The sequence below is a fragment of the Capsella rubella genome, unplaced genomic scaffold, assembly GCF_000375325.1.
Source record: "Capsella rubella cultivar Monte Gargano unplaced genomic scaffold, Caprub1_0 scaffold_8, whole genome shotgun sequence".
NCBI lineage: Eukaryota > Viridiplantae > Streptophyta > Magnoliopsida > Brassicales > Brassicaceae > Capsella > Capsella rubella.
In genome coordinates, this window is record NW_006238916.1 from 9706937 (window position 1) to 9723171 (window position 16235).

At 40.4% G+C, this 16235-nt stretch overlaps 6 protein-coding genes across 12 annotated transcripts; 4 read left to right on the forward strand and 2 right to left on the reverse strand.

Annotated features, from left to right (window-relative positions):
• Positions 1–223: 223 nt before the first annotated feature.
• Positions 224–1325, reverse strand: LOC17874902 (NAD(P)H-quinone oxidoreductase subunit N, chloroplastic). Its single transcript, XM_006281043.2, has 4 exons — positions 891–1325; positions 690–806; positions 524–609; positions 224–442 (listed from the first exon to the last, which is right to left on the reverse strand). The coding sequence occupies exons 1-4, from the start codon at positions 1257–1259 to the stop codon at positions 385–387; spliced, it is 630 nt and encodes a 209-aa protein (XP_006281105.1). The 5' UTR covers positions 1260–1325; the 3' UTR covers positions 224–384.
• A 153-nt stretch (positions 1326–1478) lies between these two features.
• Positions 1479–6756, forward strand: LOC17876093 (ABC transporter B family member 25, mitochondrial). The gene is made up of 18 exons (XM_006279809.2): positions 1479–2174; positions 2263–2324; positions 2418–2461; positions 2562–2664; positions 2838–2945; positions 3254–3337; positions 3404–3464; positions 3710–3855; positions 3961–4077; positions 4242–4327; positions 4816–4904; positions 4996–5051; positions 5188–5268; positions 5515–5580; positions 5658–5750; positions 6080–6144; positions 6261–6396; positions 6482–6756. The coding sequence occupies exons 1-18, from the start codon at positions 1535–1537 to the stop codon at positions 6620–6622; spliced, it is 2178 nt and encodes a 725-aa protein (XP_006279871.1). The 5' UTR covers positions 1479–1534; the 3' UTR covers positions 6623–6756.
• Positions 6757–6859: 103 nt separating this feature from the next.
• Positions 6860–8435, forward strand: LOC17877297 (putative B3 domain-containing protein At5g58280). Of its 4 annotated transcripts, none has more exons than XM_023782710.1 (7): positions 6860–6942; positions 7018–7080; positions 7153–7251; positions 7367–7431; positions 7518–7677; positions 7768–7974; positions 8061–8435. In XM_023782710.1, exons 1-7 carry the CDS (start codon positions 6886–6888, stop codon positions 8232–8234), a joined length of 825 nt encoding a protein of 274 aa, XP_023638478.1. In that variant the 5' UTR covers positions 6860–6885; the 3' UTR covers positions 8235–8435. The 4 variants fall into 4 exon arrangements, with proteins under 4 accessions (XP_023638478.1, XP_006280945.1, XP_023638471.1 ...); XM_006280883.2 differs by having other exon boundaries at positions 7156–7251; XM_023782703.1 differs by having other exon boundaries at positions 6886–7080.
• A 292-nt stretch (positions 8436–8727) lies between these two features.
• Positions 8728–11000, forward strand: LOC17876105 (26S proteasome regulatory subunit 6B homolog). The gene is made up of 6 exons (XM_006279572.2): positions 8728–9275; positions 9389–9619; positions 9703–9861; positions 9991–10143; positions 10273–10356; positions 10711–11000. Exons 1-6 carry the CDS (start codon positions 8811–8813, stop codon positions 10843–10845), a joined length of 1227 nt encoding a protein of 408 aa, XP_006279634.1. The 5' UTR covers positions 8728–8810; the 3' UTR covers positions 10846–11000.
• Positions 11001–11563: 563 nt separating this feature from the next.
• LOC17875576 (probable inactive receptor kinase At5g58300) lies at positions 11564–14841 on the forward strand. 4 transcript variants are annotated; one of them, XM_023780974.1, is made up of 4 exons: positions 11564–11830; positions 11925–12024; positions 12500–13911; positions 14000–14841. In XM_023780974.1, exons 3-4 carry the CDS (start codon positions 12579–12581, stop codon positions 14641–14643), a joined length of 1977 nt encoding a protein of 658 aa, XP_023636742.1. In that variant the 5' UTR covers positions 11564–11830; positions 11925–12024; positions 12500–12578; the 3' UTR covers positions 14644–14841. The 4 variants fall into 4 exon arrangements, with proteins under 4 accessions (XP_023636742.1, XP_023636749.1, XP_023636738.1 ...); XM_023780981.1 differs by having other exon boundaries at positions 12556–13911; XM_023780970.1 differs by having other exon boundaries at positions 11565–11830; positions 12559–13911.
• LOC17875836 (methylesterase 18) lies at positions 14832–15870 on the reverse strand. Its single transcript, XM_006279624.2, is given in 3 exon segments — positions 14832–15010; positions 15012–15184; positions 15266–15870. Coding segments are annotated over 3 exon segments (813 nt in total). The 5' UTR covers positions 15800–15870; the 3' UTR covers positions 14832–14904.
• Between the last annotated feature and the right edge of the window lie 365 nt (positions 15871–16235).

Here is a 16235-nt window from a genome sequence, read left to right on the forward strand (position 1 = left end):
TCCTGTCCACTGAAGAACTTTGCAAAAGATCTGAAACTTTCGGACTTCAGAAGGATTTTTGTGGACTCGAACATGATGTAACTCGTTGTGTCTACTAGACTGTTAGTGACTGGAATTGATTAAAGTTACACATGTTTCTGTCTTTCTGATCAATCAAGTGTATTCTGAGTTTTATCTCTTGATTGCTCTGTATCTAAGTTGTTTCTTTTGTGACAAAGCAAAGTCAGAAATTTTCCACAACTACACCACGGGAATCAAAAGGTTCTATATATTACAAAGTACCAAGCACAATTTTCATATTTTAAAACGTGATGAGTTTGCTACACTTGCAGGATATGTATTCATGAAAAACTATACACACTAAGCTCCATTGGTGCCAGTAAGTTATTCTTGTGCAGGTAGATTTGCAATTTCTGCTAGAGGCCTCCACACAAACTTTCTCCTGCAGGGGGATGGGTAATGGTCATGCAAAGTGCAAAAATAGATAATGTGATCATCATATGAAAAAGAATGAAATGCTCACCAGTTGCCACATTCAGCAATAACTCTGACATTAGGACGGAGAGAGGGAAGCAAAGCGAGAAATTGGAGTTCAGCCTTGGAGAGAACCTGAGTTGTTGATAAGATATAAGTGGAAGGATGAGATGCAGCAATGTCTGAGATATATCAAATGAAAAAAACACACAAACCTTTGCTTCGAGGACCCATACGACAAGACCCTTGGCACTAGGGGGAAGAGCAGAGAGCCTGTAATCAACTTCTGGTGGATAATACCACCTTGCTATTGGTTGTTTCCCAAGGTGAGCCTAGAAGAAGAGAAGAGACTTTGGTTCACACAAAATTTTGATAGAAACAAGATTAATGGATAAGATTGATGTAACGAGACATACAGGACAAACAGGGTAGTTCTTGAGGAGGGTAGTCTCAGGGTCACCAAGGCCCCGAGCAGAGATGTCAAGAAAGTAGTAGCCTTGCATTTTGAGACGGTTAAGATAGCGACCTTCGTAGCCACCCTCATGAGGAGTGTAAATGGCGATTGCCTTGTGCTCTTCAACGTCTTGAAGCCAACGACCAATGTCCGGCTTCACCAGGTCACCTCCGATGTAGTCAACTATGCTACTACATCTCACGCCATTGCTTCTTCTTCTCTTACTCCTAGTATTCACAAAAGAGGGACTAACTGTTTTGATCTTCTTCACTTGCGATGCTTCAAAGCACGGTGGTGCCACACGTTGTATACACACCGCACGGCTTCCCATTTCTTCACTAACAATGACGTCTTGTGGAAGTAGCTCATAATAACCATTGCTTGACGACGATGATGATGAAAGAATGGTGGAGAAACGACGACTCATTTGACAAGGGGATAGACACGAATGGGCTTCAAAATTAATAGGCTTTGTGTCTTAAATAATATAGGCTTTATAGTTTAGGCCCATTAAACACCGTCGGAACGTCGTGACATAGTAGCTAGCTTGGGAGCGAGATTAGAGTCATCGCCGGAGCCAGAAACAGTTCAGACAAGAAAGAAGGGATGTCGAGAGGATCTCGGCTGGTTAGGGCTCCAGGGCTCTTACTCTGTCGCTCTTATCTTCACCCTCAACCCAAAATCCCAGCTTTGTCATACCGTCTTCGCTCTGGTTATCCTCTTCATAAAAATGGTTTCTCCAGTTTCATCAGACGTAACTCAATTCAAACATCTCCCACTATCAATGCCTTCCTCACAGATCCCTCCCCATCCCCATCCCCGATTCGTTTTGTTCAACGGAGTTCAATGCTCAATGGGCGTCTGTTCTCGACTTCTACTCCTAACCCCGACCAAGCCGACACCAAGTCTAAGGAAATCAAACCGGCCAAGCCGGACTCAGAGTCAGCAATGGCTGACATGAAGATTCTCCGCACGCTTGCTGGCTATTTGTGGATGAGAGACAACCCAGAATTCCGCTTCAGGGTCATCGCTGCTTTGGGTTTTCTCGTGGGTGCTAAGGTCTTGAATGTCCAGGTCCCTTTCCTCTTCAAATTGGCAGTTGATTGGCTTGGTTCATCTACCGGAACCGGCGCTTCTCTCACCACCTTCGCCGCTGCAAACCCTTCCCTTGTTACTGCTTTTGGTACTCCTGCTGCCGTCCTTATTGGATACGGAATTGCTCGGACGGGTTCTTCTGCTTTTAATGGTAACTCTCTATTGCTTTTTAAAAATAAAAAACAGAGACGAAAAGAAAGCACATTTCACTCTTGATCTTACTACTTTTATCATCGCAGAACTTCGTACTGCTGTGTTTTCCAAGGTAGCTCTTCGCACAATTCGATCAGTTTCTAGAAAGGTATGTTGCTGCCCTAACCATCTTATGTCCAGATATATATTTAATGGTGTACTTTCCATATTTATCAATCATGTCCACATGATGCCTTTGCAGGTGTTCTCACATTTACATGATCTTGACCTTCGTTACCACCTTAGGTATCCATCTCTCTCCTCCTCTTGTTCTTGCGAGTAATTTCACTCACTCCTTCTTAGTTTCATCTAAACAGAACTTTCTTACTTAGTTGTTCTTGTCCAGTCGAGAAACAGGTGCTTTGAACAGAATTATTGATCGTGGTAGCCGTGCAATAAACTTTATCCTCTCAGCTATGGTTTTCAACGTTGTTCCTACCATTTTGGAGGTAAATCTTGTTTGACCGCTTGATGTTTTATCATATGATCATGGAGTTTTCTCATTTTGACTAATTGATAGTTGCTCATCCAAATTGGGTTTTCATCACCGTTTCTTTCCAGTTGGGGTTTGATACTCCTTCGTCTCTAAAAACAGTTGACGTAATTAATATGTATCTTCCAGATATCTATGGTATCAGGTATATTAGCATACAAGTTCGGAGCTGCCTTTGCCTGGATCACCTCTCTTTCTGTTGGATCATATATCGCTTTCACGTTAGCTGTGACACAGGTACTGTGCATTCTTTAGTATACTCTTTTTCATGCCAACTATGATGCAATACTTGCGTAACCCAGCACTGACTGTTATAATTTGCTTACGACACTATTGTACAGTGGGCTTGAACTCGTTCTGAACCTTCTCTTATCTCCATTGTATCAACTCTTTGCATCAGCTTGAATACATTTATAGTTGGGATGATAGGTGTGAAGTCGTGTAGAAAGATGATTGTCTTTGTACATTCTCTTCGTCTTTCATTTTCTTGTTACACTTTTGTTTTAGTGTCACATGCTTTGCTCACATTTCTTTTCTTTATTCAGTGGCGAACCAAGTTTAGAAAGGCTATGAACAAAGCTGATAATGATGCTAGCACAAGGGCTATTGATTCTCTGATAAATTATGAGGTAAAATTTCAATTCTTCTCTCTTTGGTTGAATTGCAGTGTTGACAGAATTTCTGTTTCATTTCAGACAGTTAAATATTTTAACAATGAAGGTTATGAGGCTGAAAAGTATGACCAGTTCCTGAAAAGTAAGTAACTCTACAAGCTGTTTAGCATGGAAAACAAGTTTATCTAATTTTTAATTTTAGCAAGAATACTAGCAATAGCAACAAGAAAAAAAATTCAGGTAAAAAAATCACTGATGACTGTTTCACTTCGTTATTTAGACGTTCTTCTGGCTAGGAAGAAAGCGGATTGATTGTGCTTCATAATATGTATTTTCTCAGTCCATTTACCTTGATTTATTATCTGATGATTCTCCTGCTTGTACCAGAATATGAAGATGCTGCATTACAAACTCAAAGAAGTCTTGCTTTCTTAAACTTTGGACAAAGTATCATATTTAGCACTGCTCTGTCAACAGCAATGGTGTTGTGCTCTCAGGGTATCATGAATGGCCAGATGACAGTCGGTGACTTGGTCGGTGCTTCCTTTGTTTTTTCCTTTCTGTTGGTTTTTATGTTTCTCTGCATTTTTCTATGAAGACTGTTTTCTAATAAGCTTTTGTATGTATGGGTGATGCAGGTTATGGTGAATGGACTTCTCTTTCAGTTATCTCTTCCTCTAAACTTTTTGGGTAGTGTTTACCGTGAAACCATTCAAAGCCTTGTGGACATGAAATCAATGTTCCAGTTGCTAGAGGTATTTGAGGATGCTATATTTGTTACTTATACTCTACTTTTGGTTAATAAACACCCTTTTTTAATGATAATGCTTCAATCAAGACGTAATATTTAAATGCATGATTTTTGCATGGACTTCTGGGATGTTTTTATTGATAATTTTCTTTTCCCTTACTGCTTCAGGAGAAATCTGACATCACAAATATACATGACGCAAAGCCTCTTGTACTAAAAGGTGGAAGCATTCAGTTTGAAAATGTACACTTCAGGTAGGTGTTGTTTTTGTGGAATATTACTGTAATACTAGTCGTAAGTGCCATGCTAATCTTCGGCCTGAAAGTGTGTTCAGATTAATATGAATACGAGAATCTCAAAATTTATTTGTGATGATAGGTGTGAAGTCTTTGTTAATATAAGTACTTCCTCATGACCCAATCCTGACAACCAATAGCAACCTAATATACTACTAGCTGTATTAATCCTGTGTGCCCAGGATTGACCGACTCTAGCAAGTTAGCTTTTTGGGAGCATCAATCATATACACAGTATACTAGTTACCCAACCATCAGACACACAACCAATATCACCAACCAATACGGGAACAACTTCTACATATAAGAGAGCTAATCAAAGTGGCAAATTATAGGATATATTGCATTATTTGGCTATCAGCATTATGTTGTGGTTGAAGACAAGAGGGAGTTAATATTTTTGGTCTATTGCCACATCATCATTCTTTTTTTTTCTACGATTACAGTTACCTTCCCGAGAGGAAAATTTTAGATGGAATTTCCTTCCTTGTACCGGCAGGAAAAAGTGTGGCAATTGTTGGTACTAGTGGGAGCGGTAATTCCTAAACCTCATCTGTTTAAGCATCTAAGTTAAAGTTTATTAATTTGTTATACAGTTGCAAAGCTTATGGTTTTTTCAATGACAGGCAAGTCAACAATTCTTAGAATGTTATTCAGATTCTTTGACACAGATTCTGGAAATGTAAGCATTTGTTTTTTGTTAGTAAAGTATGGGGATTGTTTGGAAGCATTGTTGCAACAAAAGTAAACCCTGCTGCAGGGAAATTCGCTGAAGAAAAGGCTTGTCTTGATAACATCATTTTCATATTGGTTAACAGGTAAAGATTGACGGGCAAGATATAAAGGAAGTGAGACTAGATAGCCTCCGAAGCTCCATAGGAGTTGTGCCGCAAGATACTGTAAGTTGGCATTCAGTATATCTACTCTGTCTTTCTCTACTTCTCATCGTATGCTTTTCTTTTTATACAGTACTATGACCTCCATTCATTGTTTTCGCACCTTTCTGCTCATTGTAACCTCTATGTTCATACAAGACATGAGATTGTTTTTCCATGTTTCTTCCCTTTTTTTCTGTATTAGCTTTCTATTGATGTAGAACGCTTTAAGTTTTGTTATTCTCAGGGGTAACTTTTATTACTCTGCAGGTGCTCTTTAATGATACAATATTTCATAACATACATTATGGACGTCTTTCAGCTACAGAAGAAGAGGTACCAGCTATATTATACTCAGTGAAGGGATAAAGTTTAATATCAATGATCCTGATCTATCACACATGTCGATCCAGGTGTATGAGGCTGCTCGTCGTGCTGCAATTCATGAAACGATCAGCAATTTCCCTGATAAATATTCCACAATCGTTGGGGAAAGGGGGCTCAAGGTCAGTGTTTTGATGTTATATTTGGAAAGTTTTAGATAGATCAGTAGATGCCTTATGATTCCAGTGAAAGTCTAAGTTTGCATGATTTAGTTATGAGGATAGTTCCCCGTCATTTTTTTTCCATGGTTATCATTAATGTAAAACATGCTAGAGTCAATAAGACTCCAAGTCAAAGTTCAATATGATTTAATTAACTACTTTGACACAACTGTAACAAGCATGAGAAAGAAACGAGTAGCTGATAGAGTGACCATCCAGAGTTTGAGTAGAGTCATATTTTTAAGGGGTTTTTATTGGTCGTGATAACGATGGATTGATGTTGTGGGCAGTTGAGTGGTGGAGAGAAACAAAGAGTGGCACTTGCACGGGCATTTCTGAAATCTCCTGCGATTCTGTAAGTAATTTTGCACAGATGAGCATTGACTTTGCGTATATAATTAAGTAGGTGTTGAATCCTGACACATAAGAAATTTGAGATGAGATTAGAGATGGTTGGTGTTTCAATGACAGGTTGTGTGATGAGGCAACAAGTGCACTGGATAGCACAACAGAGGCAGAGATACTGAACGCACTCAAGGCACTGGCGACTAACAGGACATCAATCTTCATTGCCCACAGGCTGACTACTGCGATGCAGTGTGACGAGGTTAGTAGTAAATAGTGTTGGCAACTTATCTCATAAGTCAAAGAAACAATGTAGTTGCGTAACTGAGACTTGTTGGTATAAGCAGATAGTAGTACTGGAAAACGGGAAGGTGGTGGAGCAGGGCCCCCACGATGTGCTGCTGGGAAAGGCTGGAAGATATGCTCAGCTTTGGACACAACAAAACAGCAGTGTGGATATGCTTGATGCGGCTGTGAAATTGGACTAGTATCCCAGAGAGGCAAATGTGTAAAATTTATATTTATATCTCAATTGATTTTGTATGGTTATTAGCAGATAGGTTCCCAAAGAACGAACACGAGACAAAGGGAATAATAATGGTGAATGATTTATTTGACACGAGTTTTTGTGGAGTTGGATGTTAAACGAACCCCAGAAAGGCTTAACTAAAATAATTAAATTTAAAGAAATCACTAATTCTATAATTTCTAATTTCAAACGAAGCGCCAGTTTCTTTCTTTCTACTCCGCCATGGCCTATGAGGAAGCTCGCAAGCTCCGTCTTCAAGAGAATCTCAAGAGATTTCAGGTTTTTCCCTTTCATCGTTGCCTCGTTTTCTTCTTCTCCTCCTTCTCTGATTCGTTCTTGACTATTGAATCACAGGATCTAGGAATTTCCCAGATTTCTAAGGCACTATTGACTCAGATTCCTAAGAAGACCCTTCAGGTCTCCTTTTTTTCTTCTTCTCCATTTCTACTGTTCAATTTCACAGCTTTGCCTCACATTCAGCTTACTCAGCAGCGTAATCCCAGACCCATCGATAAAGCCCTCTTTGCTACTGCTGAACCAAGACGCTCTTCCCGTGTTCGCACCCCAATTTCTTCATATCGTGATGATGTAATTTTCTCAGCTTTCTCTTGATTTCGTAGTCGTCTTTCACAGCAATCAATCACCCTAGTTCCCTCTCTCTCTCTCTCTCTCTCTCTCTCTCTCTCTCTCTCTCTCTTTGCAGGTTGATGTAGACACTGGTCCTACTTTGAATCTGAGGAGGTCGCGGCGTAACTCGTCATGGGATAGGTAAAATGTCCTGCTGAACAATTTTGTTTTAAAAAAATCTCTCCTTTAATCTGATCCAACTTTTTAAAATAATTGAAATTTATCAGCTACATTGCACGCCCTAAACATGAATGCAAGTTTGCTTCTTACGAAGAAAAGGTTGGAGCACTCAAGGCTGCAGAGGAGTTCCAGAGCCGCCTTGAATCTCCACATCCTTCCTTTGTGAAATCTATGCTTCGCTCCCACGTTTACAGTTGCTTTTGGCTGGTACGGTACTTCACTACACTTGTGTTTGGGTTTTCTAGGATTTTCGTATTGACCCTTTTGACCTACATGGGTTTGTTTGCAATATCAAAGGGGCTTCCTTCAGGATTCTGTGTGGACAATTTTTCTGAGGAAACTATAGAAGTAGTACTAGAGGATGAAGAAGGTGAAGAGTATGAAGCAGTTTACATTGGGAAAAGAACTGGACTCAGTGGTGGTTGGAAAAGGTTTGCGCTTGATCATAAATTGGACGATGGTGATGCTCTACTCTTCGAATTGGTTGAACCAAAGAGGTTCAAGGTATGTATGAGTGCGTGTTAAACCAGGAGTCTTGTGGTTGGACATTCTCATAAGTTGTTGATAAATCTGTGCTTGTTTTATTGCAGATCTACGTGTTCAGAGGAAATGAGAGTGCTAATCTTACAAGCAAGGAAAAGAGAGTCAGAGCGAGGCAAAGTGAAGAAGAAGATAAGGATGTTGAAGAATCAGGAGATGAGGGAGACAGCTCAAGAGCCACTAAGAGATTGTCCTCAAGGTTACTAAGGAAGAGGAAAGCATAAGAGAGCCTTGTTTTGTCTACAGGTCCCATATATTGGCGTTAATTCACATTTTGGTTGTGGGTGGGTTAATACTTATGGCATATTTTAAGCTTATTAACCAATGTAAGTTTTGGTTTTTGGATTTGAAAGTAGAACTGGAGTATGTCTGATGATCGTCTTTGGTTCCGAAATTAATATATCTGATACTAGTATTTAGACTAACTCAGTCAATAATTAAGTGAATCTTGGCGAGTGGCGTTTATATTCCACTTTTCCAGAAGAAGTATTGCGCTTCCTATTTCCTTTTCTTTTTTTGACAAACCTTTTTTTTTCCTTTCTCGCTTGGAGGGCCCGAAAAGGAAAGTTCTGTTAGTTGAATTTAAAATAAACAAATTAAAAATGGAAAAAGTAAACGGGCTATTACAATATTAAAACTGGGCCTTAGTTTGTAACAAAAAGCCCATTTCAAATATTTTCCTTTATAAAACAGGCCATCATCAAAGGTTTTGGATGAGTCGGTTCACAATAGTTTTTTTTTTATTTTCTTCGCAATCTCACTTTTCTTTTCCTCTACTCCAAACAAAGATCTCTCCGAGAATGGCTTCTGCGGCTGTTGCGTCGATGGTTCTTGACCCTAAAGCATCTCCAGCCTTGATGGATCTGTCTACGGCCGATGAAGAAGATCTCTATGGCCGCCTGAAATCGCTTGAACGGCAACTAGAGTTCACCGATATCCAAGAGGAATATGTGAAAGACGAGCAAAAGAATCTCAAACGAGAGCTGTTACGGGCTCAAGAGGAGGTCAAACGTATTCAATCCGTCCCTCTCGTGATTGGTCAGTTTATGGAGATGGTAGATCAGAACAACGGTATCGTCGGATCTACTACTGGCTCCAATTACTATGTCAGAATTCTCAGCACAATTAACAGAGAACTTCTCAAGCCTTCTGCTTCCGTCGCTCTCCACCGTCACTCCAACGCCCTTGTTGATGTATTGCCCCCCGAGGCTGACTCTAGTATCTCCCTTCTCAGCCAATCTGAGAAGCCTGATGTCTCCTACAATGTAAAGTTTCCTCTTTTCGTTTTCATTCAAATCTCAGCCCTGTTTTCAAAATTAAAGTTAGGGTTTTTAAAACGATCCTTGGTTCTTACGTGGTGCTTCGTGCTTTTGTGCAGGATATTGGAGGATGCGACATTCAGAAACAGGAAATTCGTGAAGCTGTTGAATTGCCACTTACCCACCACGAGCTTTACAAACAGATTGGTATCGACCCACCACGCGGTGTCTTGCTCTATGGACCCCCTGGTACTGGAAAGACTATGTTGGCTAAGGCTGTTGCCAATCACACAACCGCTGCCTTCATTAGGGTTGTTGGTTCTGAGTTTGTGCAAAAGTACCTTGGCGAGGTATTAAAAATTACAGCTTTCTTCAATGTTTAAGGTCCTATGAGGCGACTCTGTCTGGTGCCTAACTGAACTTTCAATTGCAGGGACCTCGTATGGTTCGTGATGTCTTCCGTCTTGCCAAGGAAAATGCTCCAGCTATCATCTTCATTGATGAGGTAGATGCCATAGCTACGGCTAGGTTTGATGCTCAAACAGGAGCTGATAGGGAAGTTCAGCGTATTCTCATGGAACTTCTTAATCAGGTGATAACAGGAAACAAATAAGTGTATCTTGATATTATGCTATACTGCTAGGATGTTTGAACTCAGATCTTATGCTGTAGAATAATTGATTTTAGTTGTGTCCTTAACTTGTTGTGTTGAATTATGTAGATGGATGGATTTGACCAGACCGTGAATGTCAAGGTCATTATGGCTACCAACAGGGCAGACACTCTAGATCCTGCTCTCTTACGTCCTGGGAGACTGGATCGTAAGATTGAATTCCCCCTTCCTGATAGACGTCAAAAGAGGCTTGTTTTCCAGGCAAGTTTATTGCTACAGGCACCTAATAACTAGTTAAAGAAAAATGAAAGCAAATGTGATTCTTTTTAAAGTATAGTTTTGGCTAATGTCTCAGTTCCTGTCTTATTGACTGGCTTTTCCTTTCTGTAGGTATGCACCTCTAAAATGAACCTCAGCGATGAGGTTGACTTGGAAGACTATGTTTCACGGCCAGATAAAATTAGCGCTGCGGAGGTTAGTTTATTTTGCTTTACTATTCTATTTTTCCTGCTTACTTTTATCATGATATGTCCTCCTAATGATGTTCACTTATTGGGTCCACCTAATGATGTTCTTCGAAATGTGCACTAGAGCTTACTCCTAATTATACTGTTTCAAGCATTATGTATGGATGTTAGCTGAGTCATTTGTACATCATTGTCCTGAACTGAATTTGAGAATATAATTTTGGCAGTAATATGGTTTGATAATCATCATAAGCTTGTGGTAATTTACATGGAAATTGATGCTAAAAGGATTGCATGAAAGCCCTTATGATGATAGAGATTAAATAACACACAATTTTTTATTTTATGTTGAACAATGCAGATAGCAGCAATCTGCCAGGAAGCTGGTATGCATGCAGTGCGGAAGAACAGATACGTGATACTACCTAAGGATTTTGAGAAGGGGTACCGCGCAAATGTTAAGAAGCCAGACACGGACTTTGAGTTTTACAAGTGAAGAGAAAGCAGAAATGTAATCAAATTATGGCTGTTGTTCAAATTCCAGTGTGTTTTGAAAATTATTTATAGACATGGAATCAGATTTGCAGTTAAATTATGAACTTAGTTGCATCTCTAATTTGTGGAACTCGAGTTCACATGGGTTTCTGTTTAGTCTATCAGCTTTTTTACTGTTTAAATACAAGAAAAACGGGAAATGGTGTCCTTAGAATTCATAGAGCATGGAACAAGAGAGAGCAGCAGGTAATGATTATGTCTTTGTCTGATTAAAAAAATAGTGATGATATAGAAATGGTTGGGGAGATATGAGAAGGAGCACGCTCCCCGGCTCAGTGTAGAAAAGTTCTCACTTCAATAATGCCCTAGTGTGTTGGATCTTGTTTTGGAGTTGGTAGATGATGAAATGACCAGTTTTACTTTTACATAGTATCCGCAAATCAGAGAAAACAGTAGCAGGAGTGGTTGGACAGGTAAGAACTATTACCGTATCCAAATAAAAATTAGGCAATTTTTGTAGAAACAAGATGGCTTTTGTTTTAATGCATTTGTCATTTTGCCATCTCCAAAGAATCTTATTTAAGCTTGGTCAATCTCTGGGTCTCCGCACTTGCGTTTGTTGCGGTGTTAACACACTAATATGATTTGTTCTTAAGACTCCTTTTGAAGTCTGTCTTACACTTAACAAGTACGCTACTTTAATTTTGTTTAACTTCACCACACACTCTCTCTTCATATCTTTCGCCTTTCTTTTCTTCTTGCGTCTTTCTTCTTTCCGTCTCTTCCACTAGTCTCCACTCCCCACACATTGTTTTTTCTTCTTCCTTTCCTTTCACCATTTTCAAGATTGTCTTGTCTTATGGTCCGCTCAAAACAGTAGAATGCAAAAGTCTGAGTGCTCTATCTACATAACTTCATCCTCCTCTTGCTGAGTTCTTCAATGCCCACAATTTTCTTACTTTGCTAGCTCGTCTCTTTACTCTCAGGTTCCTCTTTCTTCTTTTGTTTTTTTTCTTTTAAGTTTCCGTAATTTTCTGTCTCGTTGTTGGGAATTATACTTAAAATCGCCATTTTCTCCAGCTAGGTGGGTAGGAAAGTTTTTGAGACTTCACATACAGTCTAGTGACGTGGTGTATCAGTCCAATTTTGCTGGTTACACGCTGTTTGTTCAACAACTCTGGTAAACTCAGACACTCAAAAAACTCATCTTTATTTACTTAGTGACATTGTCTACATGATGGACAGACCTCTGCTTCTTTCTCTAGTGACATATCTTTTGACAAAAGGATTCTGCTTTTCTTTTAACATCAAAGTTTAGTGTTAAAGTTTGGCTCTTTAGCTTTATTCCTTTTGCTTTTTATTTTTGCTGGATGCTTCAATCTCTTATCTTAGCCTCTTGGATTGTTTAATCTCCCAATGATAAAGATAAAGATAGGCAATGGCATACTTTTTCTTGAAGATCTAACTAGCATCTTTATTTGTTTTATTCTTCCCGTCTGTAGTTTCTTATAACTAATATATGCTTTTAGAACCGAATATTAGTTATCAACTTTCAATGTTGTGATCCAATCTTGAAATTGTCTTGTCTTAGTGAAATGAGGCTTGCTTGGCCAGCTCCTTAGAGATACCTGATTAGCTTTCTCTGGGTGCTACAGGACTGGTTTTGTGTGGTGGAAGTCATTGCTCACTATCTTCTCCTTTTCTTTTGAAGCAGGAGGCTAGGAAGTAAAGCTCATGATGCAGCTCTGTTTCCAGTTTTATGTTGGTCCAATATTTACCTTGAGACCTTCAAAGGGGTTCTTGTCTGCTTGTCTTGTCTCTTTCTTGTTTGTCGCAACTACTTTCTGCTCTTCTGCTATTGCGGACTTGAACTCGGATAGGCAAGCTCTTCTTGCTTTTGCTGCTTCTGTTCCTCATCTTAGAAGGCTCAACTGGAACTCCACTAACCATATCTGCAAATCATGGGTTGGCGTCACCTGCACTTCTGATGGTACTCGTGTTCTCGCTCTTCGTCTCCCAGGAATTGGGCTCTTGGGACCAATCCCTCCAAACACACTTGGTAAACTAGAATCACTCAGGATTCTCAGTTTGAGATCAAACCTCCTCAGTGGTTACCTCCCCCCTGATATTCACTCTCTCCCTTCACTAGATTACATCTATCTCCAACACAACAACTTCTCCGGTGAGGTTCCTCCCTTTGTGTCCCCACAGCTCAATATCCTTGATCTCTCATTTAACTCTTTCACCGGGAAGATACCTGCAACTTTCCAAAAGCTGAAGCAGTTGACAGGGTTGAGCCTCCAAAATAACAAGCTTTCTGGACCAATACCTAATCTTGACACAGTAAGCCTTAGACGTTTAAACTTGAGCAACAATCATCTAAATGGTTCAATACCATCTGGACTTGGTGGATTTCCCAGTTCATCATTTTCCGGAAACACATTGTTATGTGGACTTCCTCTGCAACCCTGTACCGTTCCCTCTCGTCCTCCTTCTCTTACCCCGCCCATCTCCAAACCTCCATTGCCGCCATTTCCTCACAGAGAAGGTTCGAGCAGGAAAATACATGTAAGCACTGTCATTCTTATTGCAGTTGGAGGGGCTGCCTTGCTGCTGTTAATCACAGTAATTATCATGTGTTGCTGTATCAAGAAAAAGGACAAGAGGGAAGACAGCATCGTAAAAGCAAAGACATTGACTGAGAAAGCAAAGCAAGAATTTGGAAGTGGGGTGCAAGAACCCGAAAAGAATAAGCTGGTGTTCTTTAACGGATGCTCCTATAACTTTGATCTGGAAGATTTATTGAGGGCATCAGCAGAAGTTCTAGGAAAGGGTAGCTATGGGACAGCATACAAGGCCGTCTTAGAGGAATCCACAACTGTTGTGGTAAAAAGGTTGAAGGAAGTGGCCGCTGGAAAGAGGGACTTTGAACAACAGATGGAGATTATTAGTCGGGTCGGCAACCATCCTAGCGTCGTTCCTCTCCGGGCATATTATTACTCCAAGGATGAGAAGCTTATGGTTTATGATTATTACCCTGCTGGTAACTTATCAGCACTCCTCCACGGTTAGTCTTCTTCCTATCTTTGTTTAAAGGTTTATATTTACCTCGTTGGGGTTACTTAAGAAATATGTTGATTTGGATGCCATGACAGGTAAACCGGGAAGTGAGAAAATGCCTCTTGACTGGGACTCCAGATTAAAAATCACTTTATCAGCGGCAAAAGGTATAGCTCATCTCCATGCAGTTGGAGGGCCAAAGTTCAGTCATGGAAACATAAAGTCCTCAAATGTGATTATGAAGCAAGATAGCGATGGGTGCATTTCTGATTTTGGACTGTCCCCTCTGATGGCTGTGCCCATTGCTCCAATGAGGGGTGCAGGCTACCGCGCACCAGAAGTAATAGAGACAAGGAAACACACACATAAATCCGATATTTACAGTTTTGGTGTACTTATACTCGAGATGTTGACTGGGAAGTCTCCAGTACAGTCACCAAGCCGGGATGACATGGTTGATCTCCCCAGGTGGGTGCAGTCAGTGGTGAGAGAGGAATGGACAAGCGAGGTGTTTGATGTTGAGCTGATGAGGTTCCAGAATATTGAAGAAGAAATGGTACAGATGCTGCAGATTGCTATGGCATGTGTGGCTCAAATGCCTGAGGTACGACCCACCATGGATGATATCGTTAGAATGATCGAAGAGATACGAGTTTCAGACTCTGAGACCACCCGGCCATCTTCGGATGACAATAGCAAACCCAAAGACTCCAACGTTCAAGTTCAAATCACCCCTTGAGATTTTAATTTCCATTTTATCAATGCTTTTGAGTTTGTATGCCTTTTAAGGCTTTTACTGTTGATTGTTTGGATATCACTCAGCCAAATTAGTGAAACTGCAGTTGGGGGGCGAGGGTGAGATTTACATAGCAATTATTGTAGGCTCCCTTCCTTGTGTCTCATGATATATACGAATATATGATATTGTTTTATGCAAGTAATTATATATCAAAAGGATGGATTTGGAGAAGTTCCAGAGAGATACAAATTACAAGAGGAATCAGGGAGAGATAGAGGAGGCTGCTTGAAGGAGGAACTGATAGAGTTCTTGAGGTTGAGAGAAAAACGCAGAGTGATCACTTTCTGGAAGAAGGAAGGTCTGAGCAAGCCCACAGGGACAACATTGAGTCTTGGAGATGTGGTTCGAACAAATGGTCCTTGCCTGTTTTCACGTACACCCTTGGGATTTTTTCAGTCTCTGGAGCTGCTGGAATATCCATTATGCCTACGAATGCCATGACAGGGGCTGGACGCAGAAGCGTGGTGGCCAGTGTGTAATCCTGATTATACATGAATGGATGAGTTAAGATCCTCTGAAACCTTTTTCAGGGAGAGATGATAATAAAGAGTAGAGGACAAACCTCCATGGGGCTCTCGTTGTAAAACTTGTCCCTAACGTACTCAGGTTTCATCATGATGCTTGTTGGAAGATTTTGGGGTCCATTTCCAAAAGTAAAGTCCCATATCTTCTCAGTTTCCTTCTCTATCAGTCCGGAACATATCTTCATTACATTTTTGAGGTTATCAGGAATCAAGCTACCAGGTTTGACCATGGCTGCTGCGACGTAAACAGCCAAGGAAACTTTGGAAGGAAAGAGGCACATGGCAGCCGTCATGCTCCCTCCTCCAACGCTGTGGCTCACAAGAATGACCTTTTGATCGTTGGGAAGTTGGGAGAGGAAGGCATAGAGAGGCTCGTCGTAGTCATCCAAAGAGGAGACAGTGTTTGGATCAGTTGAGTTGACCCCAGCGCCCTTGAGGTCGATGCAGGTGGCCTTATGTCCATTCTCCCTCAGTGAATTGGCAAGCTTGTACCAACACCAACCTCCATGCCCTGCACCGTGCACAAACACAAAATGATGCTCTCGTTCACTCATCTTCAATCGTCTTCTCATACATCACATTCCTTACAATATCTTTTGTAGGTAGTGTGATATTTCTGTATGGCTGTAATGTGTTTATCATCATGTTCTTTGAATGAACGATGTAAAAGGCAAGTTTGCCCAAACTCACAAAGATTACACATTCTTCTCCAACATCTCATCAAACAGATTGCCCTCAACTCTGCAGGAGGCCCATACACATCTTTTTTACCAAGGCACAAGAGAGGGCCCAAATCAAAATAGGCTTCATATTTATTTATTTATTTTTACCTTTACGTTCGTCAAACATTTTCTTTTTAATTTTAGAAAGATATCTATATGAATGTTTTGTGTTTTTGAATTGAGTTTCACTCCTTCAACTCATGAGTCCACCACCACCACTGACATGCACTTCTTCTTTTCTACGCTATGGTTTTTTTTTTTTTTATTTTTTTTGATTTTTGAGATT